This window comes from Episyrphus balteatus, chromosome 3 (assembly GCF_945859705.1).
Source record: "Episyrphus balteatus chromosome 3, idEpiBalt1.1, whole genome shotgun sequence".
Lineage (NCBI taxonomy): Eukaryota > Metazoa > Arthropoda > Insecta > Diptera > Syrphidae > Episyrphus > Episyrphus balteatus.
This window is the reverse complement of record NC_079136.1, coordinates 92373490-92398595: the sequence shown is the minus strand read 5'-3', so window position 1 is coordinate 92398595 and position 25106 is coordinate 92373490. Positions and strand designations below refer to the sequence as shown.

Genomic DNA, 25106 nt, shown 5'->3' with positions numbered 1-25106 from the left:
TTTGTTTGCATCCAACATGGATGTAATGGCCTTCCCACTTCGGAGTTGAAATAAAAAAAAAACAAAAGCAACATTTTTGACAGACAGCTGCCAAAGTATATGTACAGTGGTGCCAAATGTTTGCATGGATTTCAAAAATCCCGATGTCGTTTTTTTGCACAAAATCTATATAGATAAACAAAAAAACACACCTATTGTTTGTTAATCGAGTATGTGACTTTAAAGGCCAGTTGTACAGATATTTAATCCATGGTTCAGCAACTTTAATCTTCTGAATTCCAAGGTAAAATTTACTTTTAGCACTGGTTCTAGGTCCATATAGGTTGAAATAGCTAAATCCATTCTTGAACCAAAGTTGATCCACTGCTAATCCGCCGAAATCGGCGAGTATTTTTTTTTTTTTTACAAATTGTGATAACCAGTAGTTAGCAGATTTCCAATTCCTATTTGCCATACATATTCTCAATAAAAAATATGGTAGGAAAAAAAAAAGAAAGGTAGGCCTAAAAAGTGCTGGTACAAGCAAATGCAAAAACACCAGCATTCAGTTGGCGTTAGAAATGCGGAACAATACAAAACCGGGATGCTTTCCGCCGATTTCTGAGCTCTGAGGTCACTAGTCTGAAGCAGATTAGTAAGATAGTTATGATCCCCTCGACATCGAAATTATAACAGCGCGCCGAGAAAAAAAAGGAAGAAGATTCTCAATAAAAAATAATTTTTCAAATCTACTTTAAAATGTAAACCTCTCTACTACCAAAAAGCATTCCAAATGCGCATCCACCTTCAAATGTCAAAAGCTAAAAACTAGTCCACCAATCACAGTGACCCACATTTATTTTTTATTCCATCTCTTACCAAAATTATATACCTTACACCCTCACTCTCATTCAACTTCCATATAAAAAACTCACAACAGAAATATCTGACGTGTGTCAAAATAATAATCTATCGTAGCGGTTGGAAAAATCATCATCTTAAACACGAACACCCTAAAATTGATATCAAATTCATTTTAATATCATTCATAAATAAGTGTTTAAATTATCCAAAAAAATATGTTCTAAAGAACCAAAACTTTTCAAAGCAATATCTACCTTTGAAATTAACACAAAGTCTATTTAAAAAATATGAGCGCCTTTCTTCTAAGTGATATTTCTCCATTGGGAGACCGAAAATTAGCTGCTTGTGTGATATTACTTATTTTGGAATTATTTTTAGATGGTGAGCTATTTCCTTATTTCCACTATTATTTTACATATCTAACAAGTTCTTTAATGCGTAGGTGCCAAAGCTGCTAAAAGTGCAGATATTGAAAACCATCTGGAATTGGGGAAAGAATTTTTAGCCCGAGGCCAACTAGCAGACGCCCTAACACACTACCATGCAGCTGTTGGTGAGTTGGATGTTTTTGTTTGTAAATAAAAACAATTCTCCTAATTGTTTGCTTTGCAGAGGGCGATCCAAACAATTATTTGACCTTGTTTAAGCGAGGTACAGTTTATCTTGCTCTGGGAAAGACACGATTTGCAATTCAGGACTTCGCAAGAGTCCTTGAACTTAAGCCAGACTTTACAGCTGCTCGGCTACAAAGAGGTACTGTTTTCATGAAATCAGGAGAGTACCAATTGGCTGCTGACGATTTTGCTCATGTGGTAAGTTTGAGAAGATTCGTTTGGTGGAGTAATTAAAGCAAATTATTAGGGAACCCGGTCGAACAGCTTACATTTTGATGATCTTCTTTTTATATACGTTTTTAATTCAAAATACTTTAACTTCTATAGGTTAAAAATTGCCTATAATGCGTATTGTTTTTACTTGCAATAAACAGGTTGTCCAGGAAAGAGAGTATTTTGGGGGATGATTCTTGGGTATATTCTAAAAAAAAAATTGTTCTACAGTAACTCTCTATCTGCAAATTTAAGTAGCCTTAAGCGATGATTTAAGAAAACGCTTATTTTGTTCTTTACTCATGTTAATGTTAATTTCTCCGTACTTATGATAAAAACAGTAACGTCTTGATTTTTAGAAGAAATGCTATTCCTTGTAACTGCATTTAAAAAATTGTTAATATCTTTTTTATTGCTCAGATTTTAATTTTTAAAGGGAATTATTTTTTTCTTACCCATGATAATTTTTGTCTTTGGGGCCGGTTTTCTTCGATAAATGTATTATAAACATATTGTTTTATAAATTTATTCTTATCAAGAAAACAATTTTTAACAAAAAAGTCATTCACAAGTTTTCCAGAAAACTCGTAGATTTAATGATATTTAGGAAAACCTGCACCAGGTAAAATCTTTAAAAAATGTGTTTTTTTACTTTAGTCAAGCAATAGAAAAAGATAGCATTTCTTCTAAAAATCCAGACATTACTTAAGTTTCTATCATAAATATTAACGGATAAATAATTAACATTAACATGAGTAAGGACATACCAAAGTAAGCTTTTTTTTTCTTAGAATATACAAAAGAATCTTCTTTCAAAATACTCTTATCTCATTCCGGGACACCCTGTATAGGTACTATGTATAGGGCAAGTTTAGGATTCGAGAATAAAAAAAATTGAACCCGAGACAACTATCAACTCAAGATAACAATCAGAGTTTACGATAATGGGGAATGCCAAAAAAGTAGGTCCGGAAATTCTGTCTGTCTGTCCATCTATCTGTTTGTTCGTCTGTATGTACCTCGAGCTATAGCCTAAACAACTGAAACGATTCTCTTCCAATTTGGCAGTTAACAGTCTTGGGAGATTCCCTGGAGGGGAAATTGAAATTTTGTCTTTAAATTTTATAATTAGCAATTTTTTTTTAATTAATAATTATCACCTAATAATAAAAAATAAGCTGTTTCATCAAAAAAGTCCTTGAAAGATTCTATTTCGGTATCTTAAAACAGTTGTACAGAACTGCTACAGTTTAAAAACATTCATTTGATTTGATTGAAATATGACTTCTTCAATGCCTAGAAAATCTTTTTCAAAGATACATCTTCTCTTAATTATTCTTTTTTTTTTCAAAACCGGCTAAATTAAAATTAATCTTTTTTCAACAAAACCATTTTTTTTTTGCACAAATTTCATAAATTAAATGATACCAAATGATTGTCTACGTAATTTAAAGGAAAAAAAATATTAGGGAGTCTTCCATCGATTAAGCGATAAATGCAATTTTCTCACTTCAAACATAAAAAAAAATAGCACAGCACCTACAATATTTAAAAAAAACATTTTCAAAAAGCTCATTCTTTATTTTCAAATTTAAATTTGCTGTTTTCAATGAAGAGTTTTTGAACAAAAAATGGTCCTCAAAATCAGAATTTTGAAAAAAAATGTTAATAAACAAATTTTAAATGACTTTTTGCAAACTTTTTCGTAATAAAATATGAATTTATTTTTTTTGCAATAAATATTTTAAGTCGAATTCAGTTTAAAAAAAAAAATTAAAAATTACTTCAATTTCATTGGATTTTTTTTTCATAAAAACTGAATAAGTTTTTAGCTTTTTAAAAATGTATATTTAAATGTTGTAAGTGTTGCCGTTGTGCTCAAATATTTGTTTTTTTGTGTTTGAAGTCAATTGGTGAGAAATCAACATTTATCGCTTAAACGATGAAGATTTTCCCTGAATCCCATATATTTTATTTCCTTTAATAAAAAATTAAAAAAAAATCAATGCGGCAACAGCGGCAATTTTTAACAGAGCTTAAAGTATTTTTAATTACTGACGTTGAAAAAAAAAACATCAAAATCGGAGTTTTTCTGCCGGTTTCCCTAATATTGCCATTTTTTTGAGCTTTTTCGAATTGTACTGATTTAATTTTTTTTTTTACAAAATTAGCTTCAGGAAGAGCCCTACAATGAAATTGCCAATGAATACTATTCTCGTATTGCCCCAGCCAATGAACAATGGCAACTGTGTGTTGATTTGATGTCTCGCGGAGATCATCGCTCATCAATTGTTCTTCTGACACAGTTGCTTGAGATTTCACCGTGGTCGACAGTATTTCGACAAGCAAGAGCCGATGCATATATTGCCCAAAACGACTACTTGGCTGCGATATCTGATTTGCGGTCAGTGAACAAACTTACCCAAGACAGTACAGATGGCTATTTCCGACTTGCCGAATTACTCTACCGAATTGGACATGCTACCAGCGCCCTCAAGGAAATTCGAGAATGCCTCAAACTCGATCCCGAGCACAAAGACTGCTTCCCGCTCTATAAGAAGCTGCGTAAGGTAGAAAAATCCTTGAGTAATGCAGAATCAGCTAAAGAAGAGAAACGATATGCCGACTGTGTCACTTCGGCTGAATCAGTTCTCAACCAGGAGAAAGAAGAAAGCATGATCATTTTCGAGGCTAAGAGACTGCTGTGCGGATGTCTCACTCAAAACGAAGAATACACGAAAGCAATATCCAGATGCAATCAAGCTCTGGAAATCATGAAAGACGCACAAATTCTCTGTGATCGCGCCGATGCATACATCGGAGCCGAAATGTACGATGATGCCATACATGACTTCCAGGCTGCTCTGGAACTTGATGAGAGTCTTCAATGTGCCAAGGAAGGTGTTGAAAAAGCCAAGAGGCTACAAAAGCAATCCGAACGAAGAGACTATTACAAAATCTTGGGTGTTAAACGAAATGCCAATAAACAGGAGATAACCAAAGCCTATCGGAAGGCCGCACAAAAGTGGCATCCCGATAACTTCAGAGATGAGGAGAAAAAAGTGGCGGAAAAGAAATTCATTGACATAGCAGCAGCCAAAGAAGTGCTAACAGATCCAGAGAAAAGGAGACAATTTGACAATGGTGAAGATCCTCTGGACCCTGAGGGTGGTCAGCAAGGATTCCGTGGTGGTGGTAGCCCGTTCGCTCATTTCCATCACGATTCTCCGTTCCAGTTTAAATTTCACTTTAACTAAGTCTCCATGCACATCCACCCGCCAGCCACAAAAGACTTCGCCCCTTTGAAACAGATCCCTCTTATACAATCCAAGCCAGCAATTTGAACAAAGTAAAAATTAATTTAATACAAAAAATTACAGCATTTACATAATAGACATTCAAATATCCAGAAGCACGCAAATTCGCAATGATATTACAAATTTTGAACCTTTTTTTTTTATATTACTCCATATATTTTGATTTTGTTTAATTAATATTGCTGATCAAATATTTTTTGTGCGTGCTTTACGATCATGCACAAAGTAAATTGAGGAGTTATGTTTTTTTTTTCTATATAAACAGAAAACATCTAGAGGGATGCTAGTTTTTTTTTCTCTTGTAAATAGTAGGGTAATTTCGATATATAAACTATATAGCGGTAATAAAATTGAAAATAAAATTTGTTACCAAGATATAAAATATGATATTTTTTTCCTATTTTATTAGTTTAATAAGTAAATCATAATTAACAGTTCTGTTTTCTTTGCTTCAATTTATCGTAACCAACACAAAGTATATTTTTTTGCCCGAATTAAATAGAGCAATTTCATTTAATTCTTGCAAATTTTTCGAAAACAAATTGCCCCGGGAAGAAAAAAAATGTTTACCTTTTTAATTATCCCACTGTTTGCAAAAAGTGGCCGTTTCTATAATCGGCCTTATCACAATTCAACAATTCCCGGAAATAACAATTTTCCATTACGAACGGATTCCGTGATTGTTTTTTTTTTCGGGAATCGTAACAAATTTCCGATAGGAATTGAATTCGTGATAAGTCCGATTATAAATTTGCATGTGCCAATAATTTTTTGTAGATTTGCTTCATGTGACAAGAAAAGACCCTGTCTATTTTCAAAAATAATAATTTCGTATCGGAAGTTTTCTACGATTTCGAAAAAACAATCACAAAATCCGATCGTAGTGACGATTTGTATGAGATTTTTCATTACGAACGGATTTCAAGATTATTTTTTTGTTTTTGAATCGTAGCAAATTGCTGATAAACGAATGAAATTCGTGAAAAGGTCGATTTTCTTTGCAGAGTTTAATTAAGCCTAGTACGCAGATCGAGCTAAAATTTGTGCACAGGTTTAGCTTAAAAATCACAAATACAACTTTACATTTTTTATCTGCCACAATTTAAAGGACAAAAAGTTAGTTCAGAAAAACGGAGAAAAAAATGGCAGCTATTCATTTTTTGTAAATTTTCAATTCCATGAAACCATCACAAAATAAGTTTGAAAATGTTCACTTTTGAAATTTTTATTTAATGTATTTAATGGCCCTTTTTCCTACAATAGCCCTGTTCCATTGCAGGTGGTAGTCAACTAATAGTAGATGTTTTGGTTAATCTAGTACTATCATCTACTCATGCTTTTCTTTCCGAGTAGACGATTTGTATTGAATTCGTTGAAAGTGCGTAATAAGAAGGGGTAATAAGTTCCATTTCTTTTCGGAAAAAACTACAGCAAAATTTTTTGAAGCCAAGATCTACATAAGTTTTCTGCATCTTTTTTTTAACTTTTAAAAAATGATCACTTTTTGTTATTTTAAAGCCTTAAGCCTGGTACGCTGCTCGCGCTAAATTTTAGCTCCCATACAAATTATCGAAAATTTTTAGCCGAGATAAAATGGATCCCATACAAGTTATCGATAACTTGTATGGGAATTTTATCTCAGCTAAAATTTAGCGCGAGCAGCGTACCAGGCTTTAAGCCTGGTACGCTGTTCGCGCTAAATTTTAGCCAAGATAAAATTCCCATACAAGTTATCGATAATTTGTATGGAACTCATTTTAGCTCGGCTAAAATTTTTCGATAATTTGTATGGGAGCTAAAATTTAGCGCGAGCAGCGTACCAGGCCTTAAGCCTGGTACGCTGCTCGCGCTAAATTTTAGCTCCCATACAAATTATCGATAAATTTTAGCTGAGCTAAAATGGATCCCATACAAATTATCGATAACTTGTATGGGAATTTTATCTCGGCTAAAATTTAGCGCGAGCAGCGTACCAGGCTTTAACTGCAATGACCTAAAAAGTGGGAAATTTACAAAAGTAAATTTTTTTTATTTCTTTCTAGCGCTATTTGTTTTTGGAAAAAATTACCAAAATTGTTTTTTAAACCAAAAAATAAACTTTCTACATCTATTTTTAATTTTGTGATGGGAAAAACTGTCACAAAATGAGTTTGAAAATTTTCACTTTTTGATTTTTTGCAAAAAGTGGCCGTTGTAGTTAAAGGCTTGGCCACACCGGAGGGTATGCGGTAGCGGTACGGGTAGAGGTAACGGTACTTGTATGAAAAAAATTCCAAACTGACATATCAACGTTCAGATGTCGAATTTTTTTCATAGAAATATCGTTACCGCTACCCGTACCTCTACCGCATACCCTCCGGTGTAGCCAAGCCTTAAGGCTTAAATGTGTTTTACGGCCATATTATTCACTAGTTTAAAAAATACATCTTGATGTAAAATTGTCAAATGTCAAAAATAAATCCAAATCCAAAGTAGTTATCCCGATTTTAACTATGAAAATAGTTAAAAATGACTATTTTTTTCTCTGTGTGATAGTGAATATTATGGATTTGGATTTATTTTTGAAATTTCAATTTCCTTACATCCAGATGTATAATTTAAACTAGTGAATAATATGGCCGTTATTATTGATGTGGATCTGGATCAGGATCTATTTTACACGTAAAAACAAAAAATAAAAATGAATCCGGTTTTGTATCGGGATCATTTTAATTGAATCAAAAAATGAGTTCCTATATTGATCAACAGATGGCTTTTGTGCGTCGGTAGAGAGAAAATAAGAGATAGAGAATGAGTTGGAAATAAACAAATATGAGAAAAAAGAGATAATTTGATCCAGATCGTTTTATTTGTAGTCATGAGCTATAAAGATCATTGGTCACAATAAAATGCATCTTTTGCAAAAAGTTATACCTTGAATCAAAACATTTCTGTTAAAAAATTTTGAAGAGCTTTTAATGACGTATTTTTCTTTTATATGCGATTTTTTCCCAAAGTAAAAATTTTTCTAGTAATTTTCAATCGATTGGTATAGCATTTCGTTTGTAAATCGAATAAAAACATCACAAAATATCTATTTGAACATTCCCTGATTCTTTTTCATTATCGATATAACCGGCCCCTTAACTTTAATCAACAGACTTTCGTTTCCACCTTAAGCAAAACGTCAAAACAATGTTCTTATCCCGAGTAACCAGATGTCGCCTCGCACACATTTTTCCAAAATATGACATTTCTGTCATGCCTTCTCTCTTTCGCCATTTGTCAAGTTTCCGGTACGTACGCGAATTTAGGTATAAGAAAATTAATTTTAAAAATTTACCAAAATAAAATCATTTTATAAAAGAAATTATTTCATCTTTCGAAAGTTCAAGTGTTTATGCATCTAATTATGTAGTTGGCTAGTGATTTTTACATAAATTACGCTCGATGTTTATGGATACAAAATTGTCTCAGTGGTTGAGTGAAATGTTGGTTAATTTGCACTTGTAAAATTCACTAGCCAATTTTTATTAATTCTCAAGAAAATAGCAAATATTTCTTCAGTGATTGAATCGAACAGTTTTAAATTAAATTCTTAATTAATTCGGTTACAGATTACAATGGTTGACGCCGCAGCTAAACCCGCAGCAGCCCCTGCCAAGGCACCAAAACCAGCAAAAGCTGAAAAGGTCGCTGATAAGAATGAGAAACATGTTCGCTCCCTGAAGCGTCACGGACGTCTCTTTGCCAAAGCTGTCTTCACTGGATACAAACGTGGTCTGAGGAATCAACACGAAAACCAGTCCATCCTCAAGGTTAGTTCTGCAAAGAGTAGTCTTTATTTTCAGTTTTGTTTACATATTTTTTTCAATTCGATTTGCAGATTGAAGGTTGCCGCAGGAAGGAACACGGAAAGTTCTACATTGGTAAGCGTTGTGTTTATGTATACAAAGCCCAGACCAGGAAGTGCGTGCCACAGCACCCAGAAAGGAAAACTAGGCTGCGCGCTATCTGGGGCAAGGTTACCCGATTACACGGTAACTCTGGCTCTGTCCGTGCTCGTTTCAACAGAAATCTCCCCGGACACGCTATGGGACATCGTATTCGCATTGTAAGTTCAATATAGATCTTTTATTGCATTGAATATATAACTGATTTGCTCTTTTTTTCTCTTGTTGCAGATGTTGTACCCTTCAAGGATTTAAGTTGGTGTATTTTAAACTTAAAACAAATTTTATAAATAAAACTTAAACTAAAAACCTGAAACATTAATTTCTGTTGATTCAGTTGATTTTTTTTTTATAAAATAAGTAAAGTAGATGCAAAGGAAATTGAAGAAATTATATATAAGATGAGCGTTATTTTTACAAAGTTTGGTTCCATAGAAATCGTATTTGTAGATTTTGAACAGTTTTGTTTGAAGTTCTTATTATAAATTTATTCATCTGGAGAACTGTTAGGGGCAAGTTATAGCTATCATTGAACGTTTTCAAGTGATTATAGGGATAACATGAAGGTAATAAGTTATAGAATATTGCTGCTAAAAAAGAACATTCAATTTGAATAAACCTTAAAATACAATTTTATCATTTCACTCATTGAAAGTTTTAATTTATCAGTGAAATGATTAAATTGCATTGAAAAAAAAAAGTTTTAAACAAAATCAAATATTTTCTTTAGTAAAAATAATTCTCTTTCTTATTACCTTTATGTTTTTACTCATATAGTACTATCTTATCTTATAACTTTAAACGAGATCTCGGAAACGGTTCTAACGATTTCGATGAAATTTTCAGGGTTTGTTCATCTAAGCGAGTAAAAAATTTTGGAATTATTTTTGGAAAAATCCGCCCACTGTGGCAGTGGGCGGATTTTTCCAAAAATAATTCCACTTTTTTAACATATAAGTTTTTTCGGGAACGGCTCTAACGATTTTGATGAAATTTTCAGGGTTTGTTTATCTAAGCGAGTCAAAAGTTTTGGAAGTTTTTTTTGGAAAAATCCGCCCACTGCCACGCCCACTTTTTTAACATATAAGTTTTTTTCGGAAACGGCTCAAACGATTTTGATGAAATTTTTAGGGTTTGTTTATCTAAGTGAGTAAAAAGTTTGGAAGTATTTTTGAAAAAATCCGCCCACTGCCAAGCCCACTTTTTTAACATGGAATTTTTTTTGGTAACAACTTAAGGATTTCGATGAAATTTTGAGGGTTTGGTCCCCTAGCCGAATAAAATGTTTTGGAAGTAATTTTAGAAACAACGGCGTAAACAGGGGGGGCCACGGGGTCATATTTTTAGCGACCGCTATGCTGGATTAGGATTATTTTGATTCGTTCGATAATAAATATAAGGCATTAATAGGCTACAAATTAAGCTGTGGTGTAGAGTTTTGTATGGATCCAAATATTTTTTGACTAAACCGATAATAGATAAAAATATAAGCAACCTTGTCTAAAGGCAAATTAAATATTTAAGCAAGCTTAGGTCACTTAAAATAACCTTCGAAAATCAATTTAAGTATACATATCTAATAAATATAACAGAATATGTTTTATATTTTGAAACCCTGATAAATACCTGAAAGCTGACGAAATCATAGCCGAATATTGTAAAATCCTTAGTAAGTGATCTAAAGCATTTCTTTAATTAGTATTGATTTTTGAAATTTGGAAAAGATATCTACCCTAAAACTAGCATAATTTTGTTTAATATCTTTTGTTACGCCAAAAATATTTTTTTGTCTTTACTATTTTGACAGAGGTATTTGAATCCTGTAACCCCCTCGTCTTAAAGGAAATACAAATTCGCGTACAATTTTAAAACAAAACTTTAAAAAAATTGCATTTTCAAATGCAATTTTTTTTGCAAAACTTTGCGATTCGTTTGCCTGAGGTTAGGAAGACAATTAATTTGAAAGTTACCAGTGTTATTAAATAAAAATGATTTTTATTTTAACTTGTAAAATAATTCTGGGCTAGCGGAAAACAATGCGTTGATTAAATGAGTTGTTTAAAGGCAAATTATTCAATCGAAGGACTTGTACATTACTAGGGATCGGTTTCCATGCAAATACATGTTTTTTTAGGAACACCTTGGAAGCATGGGAACAAGGGTATTTCTTCATACTAAGCTTTGCCGACAAGGCGAAACTTGCAAAAAAAGATTAACTTTATGTACACCATCCAAAGCTTTCTGACCCGTAAATTAAAATTTGAACAAAAAGGGATCTCATTGCTGTAGGCATTTTCGATAATGCAGATTCCTGTAACCCTTCTATCCATTGCTGATCGTCGTATGTGTATTCAAACGTAAATAAACTGGGGTCAAATCGTCGCATACGTTAACGAGTAACTCGTTAACGAAATCTGTTCATTTGGCATGATGTCATACGTACAGCAAACGACTTCGTATTCAACTGAAAGGAATGTCATTCGTTTGGTTTGAAGCTTTCGAACAAGTTGTTAATGGGTTCAAAAAGTAATGAAAATATAAGAATATCTTATTTTAAAAATAATCAAACTGTTTGAAATCACGAAAACATACATTAGGGCATATATTAACAAAATAAAATTTCACCAAAAGAGTTCAAAGCACCAGCACCAACCCCCAATGATTTAAGAAAAAAATAATTATTCCTCAAATTAGAATTATATGGAACAAAAAATTTGATTTTAAAACTAAAACGACGTGATTAGCCAAAAAAATAATAAAACTCTTAAAATGTATAAAAAAAAATAAAAAAAAAATTCTTGTCAAAAGTGGGATTCGAACCCATGTCATTTACGTTCCCATATCTTTACAAGGCAACATTGTTTTTTGAGTCAGGCGCCTCAGACCACTCGGCCATCCTCGCATAGGGGTCGACGAAGTCAAATTTGTCAGCAATTATGTTTTGGCCTATGCAGTTGTACATTCTACCAAAAATTTCGTTCTGTTTTCTAACGTATGCCGTCATCCCAATCGCTGTGCTCGTTTAATGTATCACGAAATTATCTTTCGTACGCTTGAGGTTTCGTCAACGGATGCGACGATTTGGCCCCTGATTATAAAGTGGGAATGTGGTGTTTGTAACCCGCGAAAAAAACTGGTCATTGCAAACTCAAACCCACTCCAAAAAATTGTTGTTTACATTTGACTTTTTTCACTGAAAGTTATAACATTTAAAGATACCGAGCAAAGCTCGGTCACCCAGGTACTAGCCATTATTGCTTGCATCATTGTCTTAAAAACGGAAATATAAATTTTCAATTATTAACCTATTTTTCAATTTGAAACCTATAAATCTGTACATTGATATTTACAAAAATGCTCAATTCTTGATTAAAAGCATCTTAAGGGGTCTATTTTAGATGACAACTCAACTTAAATCAGTTGTCCTATAGATAACTAAACAAACAACTGCCTCTGTAGCTTGTCGCCTCTATCATGACCAGGGATAGGATCTTGTGGACCTAAAAACTTAAAAAAGGCAAAATAAAACTCCCAAAAAGGCATAAAAAGGCATTTATTGAGAGAAAGAATGAAATATAAAAATTAATTGCAGTTATTTTGAACAAACATGAGTTTTTTTTTAAATTTTTAGTTAACAAGCGCCTGTGATTGTCCCTTAAGAGTACTATAAAGGAGCTAAAAGATCTCTCTACATCTGTAGAGACGACTGGACCCCAATTAAAGCACTCGACATAACCCACTTCAACATTTTCCGGGAGCTCTTGATTTGTGTTCCCATGTATTACGCAATATATTTCTTCAACTCTCTCGAGTCTCTTATTTGCCAAAAAAAAATTGATCTGTACTTCTGTACAAATCTCTGTTGATTATGCCCAAAATCTGGAGAACTTCTTCAATGGAGTATTGTAAATTGAGTAAGTTAGCTTTTGAACCCTGATACGTGTCGGTTGCCGGCCGCGCAATAGAGCGTAGAAGACAATCAGCCCTATTCTGCTATTCGATTCACGTGAAAGTCTAAAATAAGAAGCGTTTAAAATGTGGTTAAAATTAAATTTAGACAAATTTTTTTTCTTTAGAATTTCTAAAACAGACGAGAATAACACTTTGCTATCAAAAATTAGAAGTTTTTCAAAGCCAATTTGACATGATTAAGAAAGGGAATTCTTTGATTCACGTGAATCGAATAGCAGAATATAGGGCTGAATAAATGGTAGCAATAGCAGACAAACAAGTTGCATAGGTAGATCTTTTCACTCAAATTTGGTTCGTGGGGGGTAATTAGTGAATTTTTAATATAGATATAAGTACCTATTGAGTAAGTAATGTACTGAGTAAGTTAGACCCATTTGCTGAATCGAAACTCAAGCATTTTAGTTCTACATAAATCCTTATGTGACAGATTACGCAGAAGAAAAAGGAGGGAATAAGAGCTTATGTTCAACATAAATTATTTAAGTTTCGATTCAGCAAATGGCCCCTAGCTTTTTGTTTGTATATTTGAGTGTTTTGTGTGTAGGCATTACCTTAAAGACGCTAAAGAGATTAAAAAACATAGGAAAAGGCAATAACAAGAGAAAAGGCAATAACGAAAGAAAAGGCAAAATAAAATACATGTATTTAGCACGAGGGGGATGTGAAACGTGTTTGCTTTTAATCTATAATGTCGTACGATTGAGCAAGAAAAAAAGGCAAATTCCACAACATCCTATCCCTGATCATGACTTTCAAAAATCAGGCAAATATTGTTTGCGTTAAAGGAAGAATACTATTTTTTAAAAATCTAAATTTTAATTCACTTATATGAAGTCAAAAAATTTGTTTTAAAGAAAAAACGTTCACCTTTGATTTGATACAATGTCATATCGATGTCGCTAGGGATCGAAACGAGCTTCATTTCCTTGACTAAACTTGAGAAGTTTTTTTTTATAGAAAAAAAAAACCATTCAAAATTGTCCATTCTAAAATCTATGGATACAATCAATAACCGCTTAAGTGAGTTAATATCAGAAATATCGATGTCGAAATGTAAGAAAATTATCATGGATTTTTCACTTAAACTCGCTTGTTGAATTTTGAAATTTTGTCAGTATCTTTAGGGTAAGTATTCGAGGTTTGAATGAAAACCAACATTACTATAATGCAGTAGTTAGAAAAAGTGGTTTTCATCATGCCGTCCCACTGTGGGCTAGAACGCTTTTTTAGCTGGAATTAATTATAGAAATTCTCGAAATAATCTAAAGTTGCAGTTAAAGCCATTAAGATGATGTCGAATGATATAATAATGATAATTTTATGGTACAACAAGATAAGACCAACAACAAAAATAAACGAAATATTATGTTAAATAAGGTTTTCCAATTTACAACAGATATTATTGGTATACAAAACAAAAAAATGAGTTTTTTGAAGTTTGGACGCATCAAACTCGAAAATGGTGTCATTGAACGCTTACAAAAGTTGTTTTTACTAAATAGGGAAAGTAAAATGTTAATGCAAATAAAAAAACCGTTATTTGAAAACATTCAACACGTTTTTTTCATCGTAAGTGGTTTTTTTGAACATTTTTCTCACTATACTTTCAGAGTTACAGCGAAAAAAGTTTGCTCTTGTAGGACATAGTTTTATAAAAAACATAATGCCATATAGGCTAGCTACTTTTTAAAATTATTTCTAGAGTGTGCCTACGCGTGCCTTTTTTTTTAAGCTTAGGAACATTCGTTTTATATGAAATCGATGCTAGTAACATACTTTACCTTAAAATTTATAAACAAAAGTTCAATACAATTTACAATTTAATAGCAAATACTATATTAGGATATATCACTAATTGATAAACTAGCAAAATTTTCACAATCGATCCGTTAAAACAAACTCAGTAAACGAATATCTGGATAGAGGAAAAAGTGGACTTTTTTGTTTTTTTTTTTTTCGAAAACTTGCTTTTCGATTGTGTTTTTATGTATCCAATGAATGATTTGACCTCAATTTTGATTGAACAATTATAGCTAGTCCATTTATCTATCGAATAGGACTAAAATGAGCAATATTTGAAGAAGTTGACTTTTTAATTAATTCCTGCTAAAATAGCATTCTAGCCCACAGTGCGTCCGTGCGTTCAATTGTAAATCAAGCTAGCGCCTAAGCTGTTAGTTGAACATTCTTGGAATTTTATATTAATATAGATCGTTTTTAAGTTATTTCCAAATTGTTTTTTCTGTAATATGTACCTCGTTTAGAACGCATACCTCGGATATAACATTTTTGAGTTATTTTGACATTCTTGGTTATTTTAATGATTCAACAAAACTGCATTTTTTTTTTCAAAAAAAATGTAACTCGACTAAATTTTTGAGAAAAATTTGTATGTGATCTTAAATTGAGCTTGATCTGCGTACTAGACTATAGAAGGCACGAAGTCAGCTCACTTGGGAAAATGTTTGATATGAGCAATAATGAACTGTTGAAATGCCAACAATTGTTTTTTTCTTTTTGGTTTCATTACCATTTTAAAAACTGCACATATATTGCACTTTTTCTCGTAAACGGTGTCAATATATTCAGGGGGTATATTACATAATACGAAACGAAGGGCAATTAACCGATACTGAAGTAAACTATAGAGAAATTTATAATTTCAAACTAAATTGGAATTCTACCAGCAGGGGCGATATTATTTAATTATTAGCGAAACCGAAAGTCAAACGATGGGCAAATTATTATCGTAATTCGTAATACGTAATCGCATTTGAACGAGAACGAAGTAGTTTCAACGATAATTGTTTTACAAAATAGAGCCCAAAACTAAGCTCCCGGGGAAATGTCTTGGGGAGAAGGGCTCCTAATTGAAAAATTCCAAGAATATCATTCCTTTTCTGGTTTTATTATGTTGCCTTGTCGTTAATAATTATGAAATAGCGGAAAAGCGAAAAAAAAACCCCAAACTTTTCAATTGGGAGCCCTTTTCCCGAAGGAGTTCCTCCCCACTCTCGGGGGTTTACATTCAGAATAGGGCTGAATGAATAAAATGTATCCTTATTCTTTTTTATTAAAAATATTCTGGATTTGATTCAATTGATTTTGTGTATCATTTTCTTGTTCTTTAAAATACAAAATATTCAGAGCAGCTTACACAATTTCACAAATTTCAAATCATAACGTTTAGTTTTTGATTTGTGAAATTAAAACCTATATTATTGTATGAAAAAGGAAATGAAACGACATACATTATTTATTCATCATTTGAATCGCAATGCCTCTTCGATAAAGGTATTGGGGCAATATTTTAAGACTTACGCGGCTGTTCTAATTTTTAATATTCGCTCGAATTTGAAAACGGAAACAAAAATTTAATCCATACGGATTGAAAACGGTTGCTCTGATTTCCATTCGACTTTTTTGTTGGAGATTTAGATTATTGTTTTCCGGTAGCAAATTTCCACGGGGATTTAAAACGGCAAACATTTGGTCGGATTGTAGAGGTCGTTCGTTTTTCGAAACACCTAAGAATTCGCAAAATGTGTTCGAATAGGAAATTTGGGAGCAGCTAAAATAGAATTCGAACGGAAATCAAAACAGCCGTTTTAGTAAAAACCATTTGAGTGATTTGCTAAGTTAAAAATCAGTCTGCTATTTTATAAATCGTTTAAAATTTTGCACCATCATTTTTAAATTAATTTGGTTATAAGTAATTTTTTAACATTTTTAATGTCAAACATATCTTCTAGTACCTACTGTGGCAACATTTCTTCTTTTCATCTTTTATAAATTCGATCTACAAAAAAGTAGCAACAATTTCATCAAGTGTCAGCACTGCCAACTGCATCTGAATTTCCCCAAGTTTCCAAATCAACAAGTGGAAAAGACAAATTCATTTTTTCCCACGATCATTCTAATATCTACGAGTACATAAAGATTTTAAGTAACTTGCTTGTTATATATATGTGTTTTCTAGCAGTTCACTAGTCATTTGTCATTTCTCTTTTCTAGAACTAGATTGTTGCAGCTTGCAGTATGCAGTTGCATTGCAGTTTGCAGCTTGGGGCAGTTGCATCTTGCATGCGTCATTCATGGAGCCAAGAGAACCGATGAGAAAAATACGAAAACGAAACGTAAAATCAACAGGTTTCATTTCCAATTCTAAACTTTAGCCAGAGTTACCACTTACATTAAAGCCTAGTACGCTGCTGATACGAAACGAAATTTTTCGTTGGTCTCCCTCCACAACGAAATTTTGCGAAATCTCAACGGAAAAATATTCAAAAATTACACAGCATAATTAAATAAATTAAAATCAAATACACAGAAAGGCATGCAATGACAAACTAAACAAAAACAAGCAAAAAACTTAAGCCTAGTAAATACTTCATACTTGTGAGTTGTGGTGAAGCAAGTCGTGAATCCATACAAATTTGTATTTTGTGTTCATCCGTGAAAGTTCCTGTCTGTCTAAATTGATTAAAATTTGAATTTTAGCATGAGCATACCTTCGTCATATTTTTTCGAATAAATGAATTTCAAAATTTAAGCAAAAAAAGGGATGTGTGTATTTTGTTGAAAAAGAAGTGGAGACTTTTCAATTTCTCTGTGTCGAACAGCGTACTGCATTAAACGAAGCGCAACACGAACATTTTCGTTTAAGATTCTCTTGATTTTTCATTTTGCATCCATTGCTGGGTTTAAAAATGATATAAGGGGTATTCAATGGTGTAAGCTCTGCGGTAAACCTGGTAAAAATGTAAATTTGACAAACGATCTGTCAAACTCATACACAATTTTTTACCATGTTACCAGGTTTACCCGGAGTTTACTATAATATAATCGGGGTATTCATGAAACCAGGTAAATATGGTAAACTTGTTAAATGTGGTAAACGCAGCTGTCAAAATTTGTATGGAAAAACTTTACCAAAAACTGTGCCTACGTTCTGTAACTCTCGCATCGAGAAATTTCTCGCATGAAACACCCAAATCGGAACAAAAAAAATGTGAATCGACACAAAAATCATTTTCTCACATTCGTTTGTTTCTATAAACAAAATTTTCTCGCCTTGAAACATTTCTGAACGAAAATGCTTGACAGACTGGAAAAATGTGAATAAAACTGTGTCTGTAAGAAAATAATCGAGAAAATTTCTCGATTGAACTGCCAAAATTTCTCACAAGCAAAAAGGATGCGAGAAAGTAAGATATTTGAAAAAAAAATGATAATCTTGCATTAAATGTGATATGTTACTGCTGAAAATGTGTTCACGTTAATTTATTTTTGTGCCCCTTAAATTTTCAAAATAAAAAAAAAGAATATTAAAGAAAAAAAATGAAAAATTTTCATGTCCTAACCGTGACTTGAACTCGGTACCCTCCACTCGCCGACCGAATGCTCTTCCTTCGGACTACCGGGCCTTAGGATATTTAATGTAAAACTATGTCCATATGACCTTTTATGGCCAAAGGTAAAAATATTTTCACTTTTTTTGACAGTTTCCAATATATTCCAATGGAATAAAAAACTTACAGGGTTGCTTCTCACATCGAGATACAGACACAGGTTATTTTTCCAAATAGAGAAACGTTTGGAATTTTTGTTTCAAAATTTTTCGATGCGAGAAGTTCTCGACTGAGTTATAGAACGTAGGCACTGGTAAACTTATTCCCGCACAATTTTGTGTGAAAAAGTTTACCATCTGAATCTGTTAAATGTGGAAATCTTTTGATGTTTAATTTTGATGATAAAATAAACTACTAAAATGACTGCAATAGGTGGAAATATATTTTAAAAAAATATAATAAAATAGAAAAAAATAATTTTAAATACTTTTTTTTCAGTTTTTAGCTCCAAATAGACTTCAAATAAATCGCCGTCAACCGCATTTTTATTTTAGGGGCGTTCATGAAACGTGTTTGGTAAACTTTTCCATTTTGCGATGTGGTAAAGTTTTCCAGGTTGCATATGACATGAATACCCCTTATAGATTTTGTTATTAAATTAAATAAATTTTCTTAAAAAACAATTTGGAATAGAATTTGCTATACGGCAACACTGTTTCCGTTTCATTCTCTTTGGTGGAATTCCCATAAATTTGGAATGATTTGATAATTGAAACAAAATTGAATGGAATTTTTTTGTTTCCCATTTCAAAAATATATTTTTCCCCAACCACCAACAAAATGCACTTGCCCGGCCCCAATCGTCAGTCATTCATCAGACTTTCAATCGGTAGGAGTGGAGAAGGATTCTATGTTAAAGTAATTGAATAAAAGCACAACAACAATAATTTGTTGTGGGTTCTTTAGTTTTTCGTTACAAAATAAACATCTCTATTTTTTTCTTTTTGAAATTGTGCATCTTGATTTACTTTATCTTTGTATTCCATTCGAATAAAAAACAAAAAAAAAAAACAAAAAAAAATAAACAGTCAGTGTAACCTTTGTGTTTTTTTTTTTGTCTTCGTCGTCTCCCATGTTGCTACTGTGTTAAACCAACTGTAATTATTAATTTTTTGTTTCTCTCTTTTTTACTTATTACCTACCTATTTTGCTGATTTTTTTTACAAAATGGTCGTTTAACAAATTGAGTTTTTTTCTTTTCTTAAATTGTTATTGTCTAATAATTTCAAATTACAGACGTAATCTTAATTTTTGTTTCGAAAAACATTAAAAAACGGTGGGAAAAAGTGCTCCAAAGAAAAAAAAAATTCATTGGAATTTGATTCAATACAAAAATAAAAAATACACGCTCATATTGGTGTTTATATGGCTTTGGATTGGAAGCAAAATTATTATATTGAAAACCGGTTGCTTTCTAAACATACCACATTCACAAAATACCAACAACTAAGAAAAAAAAATAAACGTACCAAACCCAAACCCTTCTCTCCTGCTCTGGTCAACTAACTAGCATACAGCAGCACTACAGACATCCGTTGTTGTAGAAGCAACAGGCAACAGGAACAGCCTTTTCCTAAAAGAATTTCTGTTGTTGGTGGTGCTTCTCTTTTTTTTTTTTTTTAATTATTATCGTTTGTTGACTGACGGTGGTTTTGTGTCTTTCCTCGTGTTTTTTTTTCTCTTTTTGTTTATTTGTTGTCATTTTATGATTTTGATTTAACATTTTTATTGTAATAGAAAAAGAATCACAAAAAATCATCAACAAAACAGAACGAACGTAAAAAAAAAAGAAACTTACAAAAATTCCAATCAACTATACTATCAAATTTCATTCAGCTGCAATCTTCATCATTTTTGGTTTAATTTTTGGATAACAAATTACAAAAAAATAAAATCATTTAATTAAGGTAAGTTTGAAAAGAGATATTTATTTAATTTGATTCTTTACAAATTATATATTCTATTTTAATTTAGTGAACAAGTTGTTTTCCATGACAGTTGCAATTGCATGAGGTGCGTTCTTTTTCTAACAATAGTTAACTATTGTTAACAATCGTTAACTTTTGTCGTTCCTAAACTACAAAATAGTTACGATTTGTAACTATTTGACAGATGAACATCGTTCCTAAACTCGTTTTGAAGTGTCAAATAGTTACAAATCGTAACTATTTCCAACTCACCTCCATCATATGAGTTGAACATTCATGAGATTGTTGATGTGTCAAAGTGTATGTTTTGTTTACAAAACAAACTCAAAGATTTTTTTTCTTTTTGAAAAAAGCGGAAAAAATGAAAATAAAAAGAGTTTTGTAATTTTTTGATGAAAGATAATTTATTGTGAATAAAAAACAATTTTTTTTTGTTATAATAATGGAAATAAAAGTATTCTCAAAAGAAATTTAGCTGGTGGTTTGACAGTCTAACAATCTCTAACAATAAATCGTTCCTAAATGATTTGTAAAAAATCCAACGATTTCTAACAATGGCACTTCAACAATAATTTTTGACATAACAACGATCGTTGACTATTGTTAGAAAAAGAACGCACCTATGGTGTGCATTTATTATGTATGTAATCATGCATGCATTGAATTCTTTAGACAACAGGTGCTCTTTTGACCATGCATAAAATATAATATAAAGATATAAATAAATAAATACCTTGCTCTCAACCGTTGTTTGTTTGATGGTTCTTGTTTATTAAGTTTTGCTGTGTTTTGGACACTCTAAACAAGGTGGGGATTGAATGGGTAAAAGAGCCTTGCTCAGAGGTATTAGGATGGTGTCTTATAGATTTGTAACAAATTTCGATAAGAAGCAAAAACTGTATGTATTCCATTTTAAACTTGAAATTTGGTAAATGTTAATTATTTTCAAAACTGTTAATGAAAATTATTTAAACTGTAACACTAACCGAGTCCAGCTCTCCTAGGTTGGGATAATAATATGGCAGATGAACTGGGAATCACTCTTGTGATTCTATGAAAAGTTATTAAAAACGCATATAACTAAGAAAGTATCTGTTACCTTTAGCTTTGAAGTTTTTTGAGAAGGAAAATTGTTATTTAATTTTTCAATACTTTGAATTTACTGGTTTTATTATTTAAATGAGGTTTTTTTTTTTTAAATATAGTTTTATCTCTCAAAGATCTTTGACCTGACTCATTAATTGGGTCATAACAAAATCTTCCTAATGAAAAAATACACTGGTCAACAAAATTCAACTTTTTTTGTCCAAAGAACCAAAATATACTTTTCTGAAGGATTTAATAATACTGAAATCGAATACACATCCAGAAATATGCTTTAAGTTTCCGTTTTTTTGAAATATTAACGGTATAAAATGCAAAGAAAAAAACGTTATTTTGAATGTTTTTGAGGTTATGCTAATTGTGGTTTATTATTTCAGCATAGTTTGACGCCGTGATCTGTTTTTCTTCTTCAAAAAACTATTTAAATCTTTCCGATCTTATTTTATGCATGAGATATCTCAAGATGAGTCTCCATTTTGTTGATCAACACTATTTTCTTAAATTTTTAGCCAGCATGCTAACCGTTCACACTCTCAGTTGTGGCTAATAAAATAATTCTGACTATATGGATACGAGTTCAGAATCTCTTAAACCTTCAGAAAAGTATAATTAGGTCCTTGTGTCAAAAATCTAGTTGATCGGTATTGTCAGCACTGCCGGAATCTGAGAAATATATACAAAAAAATGGTTATTTTTAGATAACTTCACATAGTGTTTACTCAAAAAGGGGCAAACATGGGCAACATTTTTTTATTTGACATGAAATATGACACTCTCGTCAACAAAGGGACACCAAAAACAAAGTCAGCTATTACATGAAGCCTCAAGAGGCGCGTCGCTTTTGAAACGTAATGAGTGCAAAAGAGAAAAAAGATGAAACAAAAAATTATCCGACCAGAGAGTCGTGGGTCGGAATTCTGAGACTTTTTTTTGACGTTTCTTTTTCCACTTTTCTTTTTTTTCAACATTCTCTTTCATTTCTTTTTGCTTCTTGGTGCAATACAACAACAACAAATTTTAAATCAAAAGAGAAATGTCAAATTTGAGTCCTGGACTCAAGAGGCATCGTGTAATAGTACGCGCCTCACAGAATGATTATCAAAAGAAAATTAGAAAAAAGAGTCAAGCCTCTTGAGGCTTCATGTAATAGCTGACAAATCGCCACTTCAAACCGTTATGAACTTTTTCTCAAGGAATTTGTATGACGCATACAAAACACGAATGATCTTAAAGACACCGAATTCGAAAAATTATTTCAAACAAACTACACACTCATAATTCAAAAGAGAATCTAAAGCTTCCCTTTTGCTTGTAATTCCATATTTATTTCAAATTTTTATCTTGTTTTTTAACGAAATAGCACTGAAAACTTGAAACACCCATGGGAGCTAAAAAAAAGTTAAATAGCGAATAATTTCGTCAATGGTGACATTTTAAAGTGTAGTTACTCTCCCCGTTATGCTAAAATCGTGGAATAAAAACCGGTTTTGTGCAACCTATTAATCCCTCTATTAAAGTAAATTTGTATCTGGCAATTTCGGTACAAATTAAAAATAGCTATTTTTGCCAGCTTTTGATACCATTGGCCACACTGTGCGTTGTGAGAATAAGACTACGTTATGTCTAGAAGTTTATGGCCAAAAAATTTATAAAAAATAAACTCAGTAGTCAGTACCTATGTATGTACAATCTGAATTAAAAAAAAATACATAAACATTGGTAGGGGTAGGTCATTTCGCCACTGGCACAATAGCCATCAGAGGTGATTCTAGACCTTCGGGTCCTAGACGAATTAATTAGATCTATGGCCGCTAAGAGTGCACTTCGATCAAAAGAACTGGGCTTTTAGAAGCAAATCGCCTACGGTCATGGGTCTATCATCCAATGATACGAAAAAATTTCCGGACTGGAGGAGACTACTGACTGACTACATTCTACAACCCAGGAGCTGGGTTGTTCTGCAAACCTATGAATATTAAAAAAAAACTTTCATACTCCTAAACGACTGAAGTGTCTTTTAGGCTGAGATTTATGCTATTGAAAAACCGACAGAACTAGCACACAAGAAAAAATTTATCTCCTCGGAGATTATATTTTCTGTGGATAGCCAGGCTGCTATCAAAGCCTTAACCAATGAGACCATATGATCTAAGATGGACTTAAACTGCATAACAAAACTGAATAGTAATTGCCACACTAACCAAGTAAGACTCTGTTGAGTTCCTGGACACAGCAATATAGAAGGGAACGTAATAGTAAACGAACTAGGTAGGAAAGGATCAGCAATAAATAGGAGCCATAGCACCCAATTAGGTATGAGACCAGATTTCTCGATAGGCGTGCTAAAAAAGAAATATACCTAATAACAAAAGAGCAAATCAATAATTCTTGGAAGACCAGGTACGACTGTCTTATCCCTAGAAGTTGATGTCCTAAAATGAATGAAAAGAAAACTTGGTGTATTTTATCGCTGAGTAAAAAGAACATCAAAATCTTGTTACAGTGATCAAAAGAATGGGTGCACTTGGACCAGAGTTCTCTAGGATCTGTCAAGATGAAAAAGAAATAGAGAATATTAAACACCTGCTCTGGGAGCGATCAAACCTCCGTTACTTCGGAAATATATTCCTAGGGAAACTGCACGATCTAGTGCATCAGAAAATGCATTGAAAGTACAAGATGGTTCGTAAATGAACCGGTCTATGTAAACCAAAAGAAAAATAGAAATGATAGACCTTGCCTAAAAACTAATATTTGAATTTTTTCAACAAAATCGTTGGACCCGTTTTCAAAAACTTCAACTTTTCCGAATTTTTTATCAGGTACCGTTATTTTTAGTCCAAAAAAATTAATTCCAAAAACCCCTCTGGAGAGTCTCCAAAAAAATGTTACTTACCAAGTTTGATGTTACGATATCATACGGTACTACATTTCACGGCGTTTATGTGTCCAACACAGATATCTTTGCAGCGGTCGATCCGTTAAAACCATTTTTCAGTAACACCGACTTATTCCGAGTATTTCTCGTTCAATATTGTTTCTGTAACACACGTCGATTTGATTAAGTTAACAAAGCTTACTGAACTGGATTTATCGAAGTCCCATAAAAAACCCTGCAGGAAAAAAATCAGTCAGTTTAAACGGTCAAGGACCAAGGACTTTTTCTCGATATAACACGTTCATCGACTTGAGTTTTCAATAAGTTAATTGGTGTTAGCTTGTATTACCACCTTGTTGCCATCATTTACCATTATGTCTATACAAATGAAGAAATAATATTTGTAACCGTTAACTCCCGGTCATGACACTACAGCTATAAAAACCTCACTATACAATTGTAAATGAAGTGGTGTTTCTTGAACAAAATGACCTGTTACGCTTGTTTGTTGACAGATCCGATGGATCCTTTGAAATGAAAGTGGTTATCTTCTTCCAATATTTCTACCGTAGTTCTTAAATAAGCTTCATCAATAATGTAGTCTTAGAAATACCCTTCAATTTTTTTCTAAAACTTCATGCTTTTTGCACTCGATTCTTTAATATCTGCTATAAAATAAAAAGTCCGGCCCTGTGCTTCGGGGTAAAATTTTGTTTTGGAAACAACACACACCGTGTTGTAATTAATATAAAAAAAATTCCTCAATGGACTTTAGTTGGCTAGCTTTGGCTTCGATTAAGTTGGTGGCCAACAATTATGCATGAGGCGTAGAATGGCGAAAGAACGGAATCTCTTGACATCTTTGCTTATAACAACTTGCTTTAAAACAATGAA

At 32.4% G+C, this 25106-nt stretch overlaps 3 protein-coding genes across 5 annotated transcripts in view; all 3 read left to right on the top strand.

The window, feature by feature from the left end:
• The first annotated feature begins 935 nt into the window (after positions 1-935).
• LOC129915606 (dnaJ homolog subfamily C member 3) lies at positions 936-5369 on the top strand. The gene is made up of 4 exons (XM_055995223.1): positions 936-1224; positions 1286-1396; positions 1456-1655; positions 3842-5369. Exons 1-4 carry the CDS (start codon positions 1131-1133, stop codon positions 4925-4927), a joined length of 1491 nt encoding a protein of 496 aa, XP_055851198.1. The 5' UTR covers positions 936-1130; the 3' UTR covers positions 4928-5369.
• Positions 5370-8157: 2788 nt separating this feature from the next.
• Positions 8158-9241, top strand: LOC129914176 (60S ribosomal protein L35a). Of its 2 annotated transcripts, none has more exons than XM_055993293.1 (4): positions 8158-8262; positions 8584-8784; positions 8853-9080; positions 9151-9241. In XM_055993293.1, exons 2-4 carry the CDS (start codon positions 8590-8592, stop codon positions 9172-9174), a joined length of 447 nt encoding a protein of 148 aa, XP_055849268.1. In that variant the 5' UTR covers positions 8158-8262; positions 8584-8589; the 3' UTR covers positions 9175-9241. The 2 variants fall into 2 exon arrangements, with proteins under 2 accessions (XP_055849268.1, XP_055849266.1); XM_055993291.1 differs by having other exon boundaries at positions 8163-8280.
• A 9808-nt stretch (positions 9242-19049) lies between these two features.
• LOC129917219 (uncharacterized) overlaps positions 19050-25106 on the top strand; it is a 71833-nt gene continuing 65776 nt past the window's right edge. The window contains exons 1-2 of one of the 2 annotated variants that reach the window (XM_055997619.1): positions 19050-19160; positions 20040-20209. The gene's annotated coding sequence lies outside the window, so the exon portion shown is untranslated. Of the gene's footprint in view, positions 19161-19975; positions 20210-25106 lie in introns of those variants that run through there. The other variant, XM_055997620.1, reaches the window with a different exon arrangement.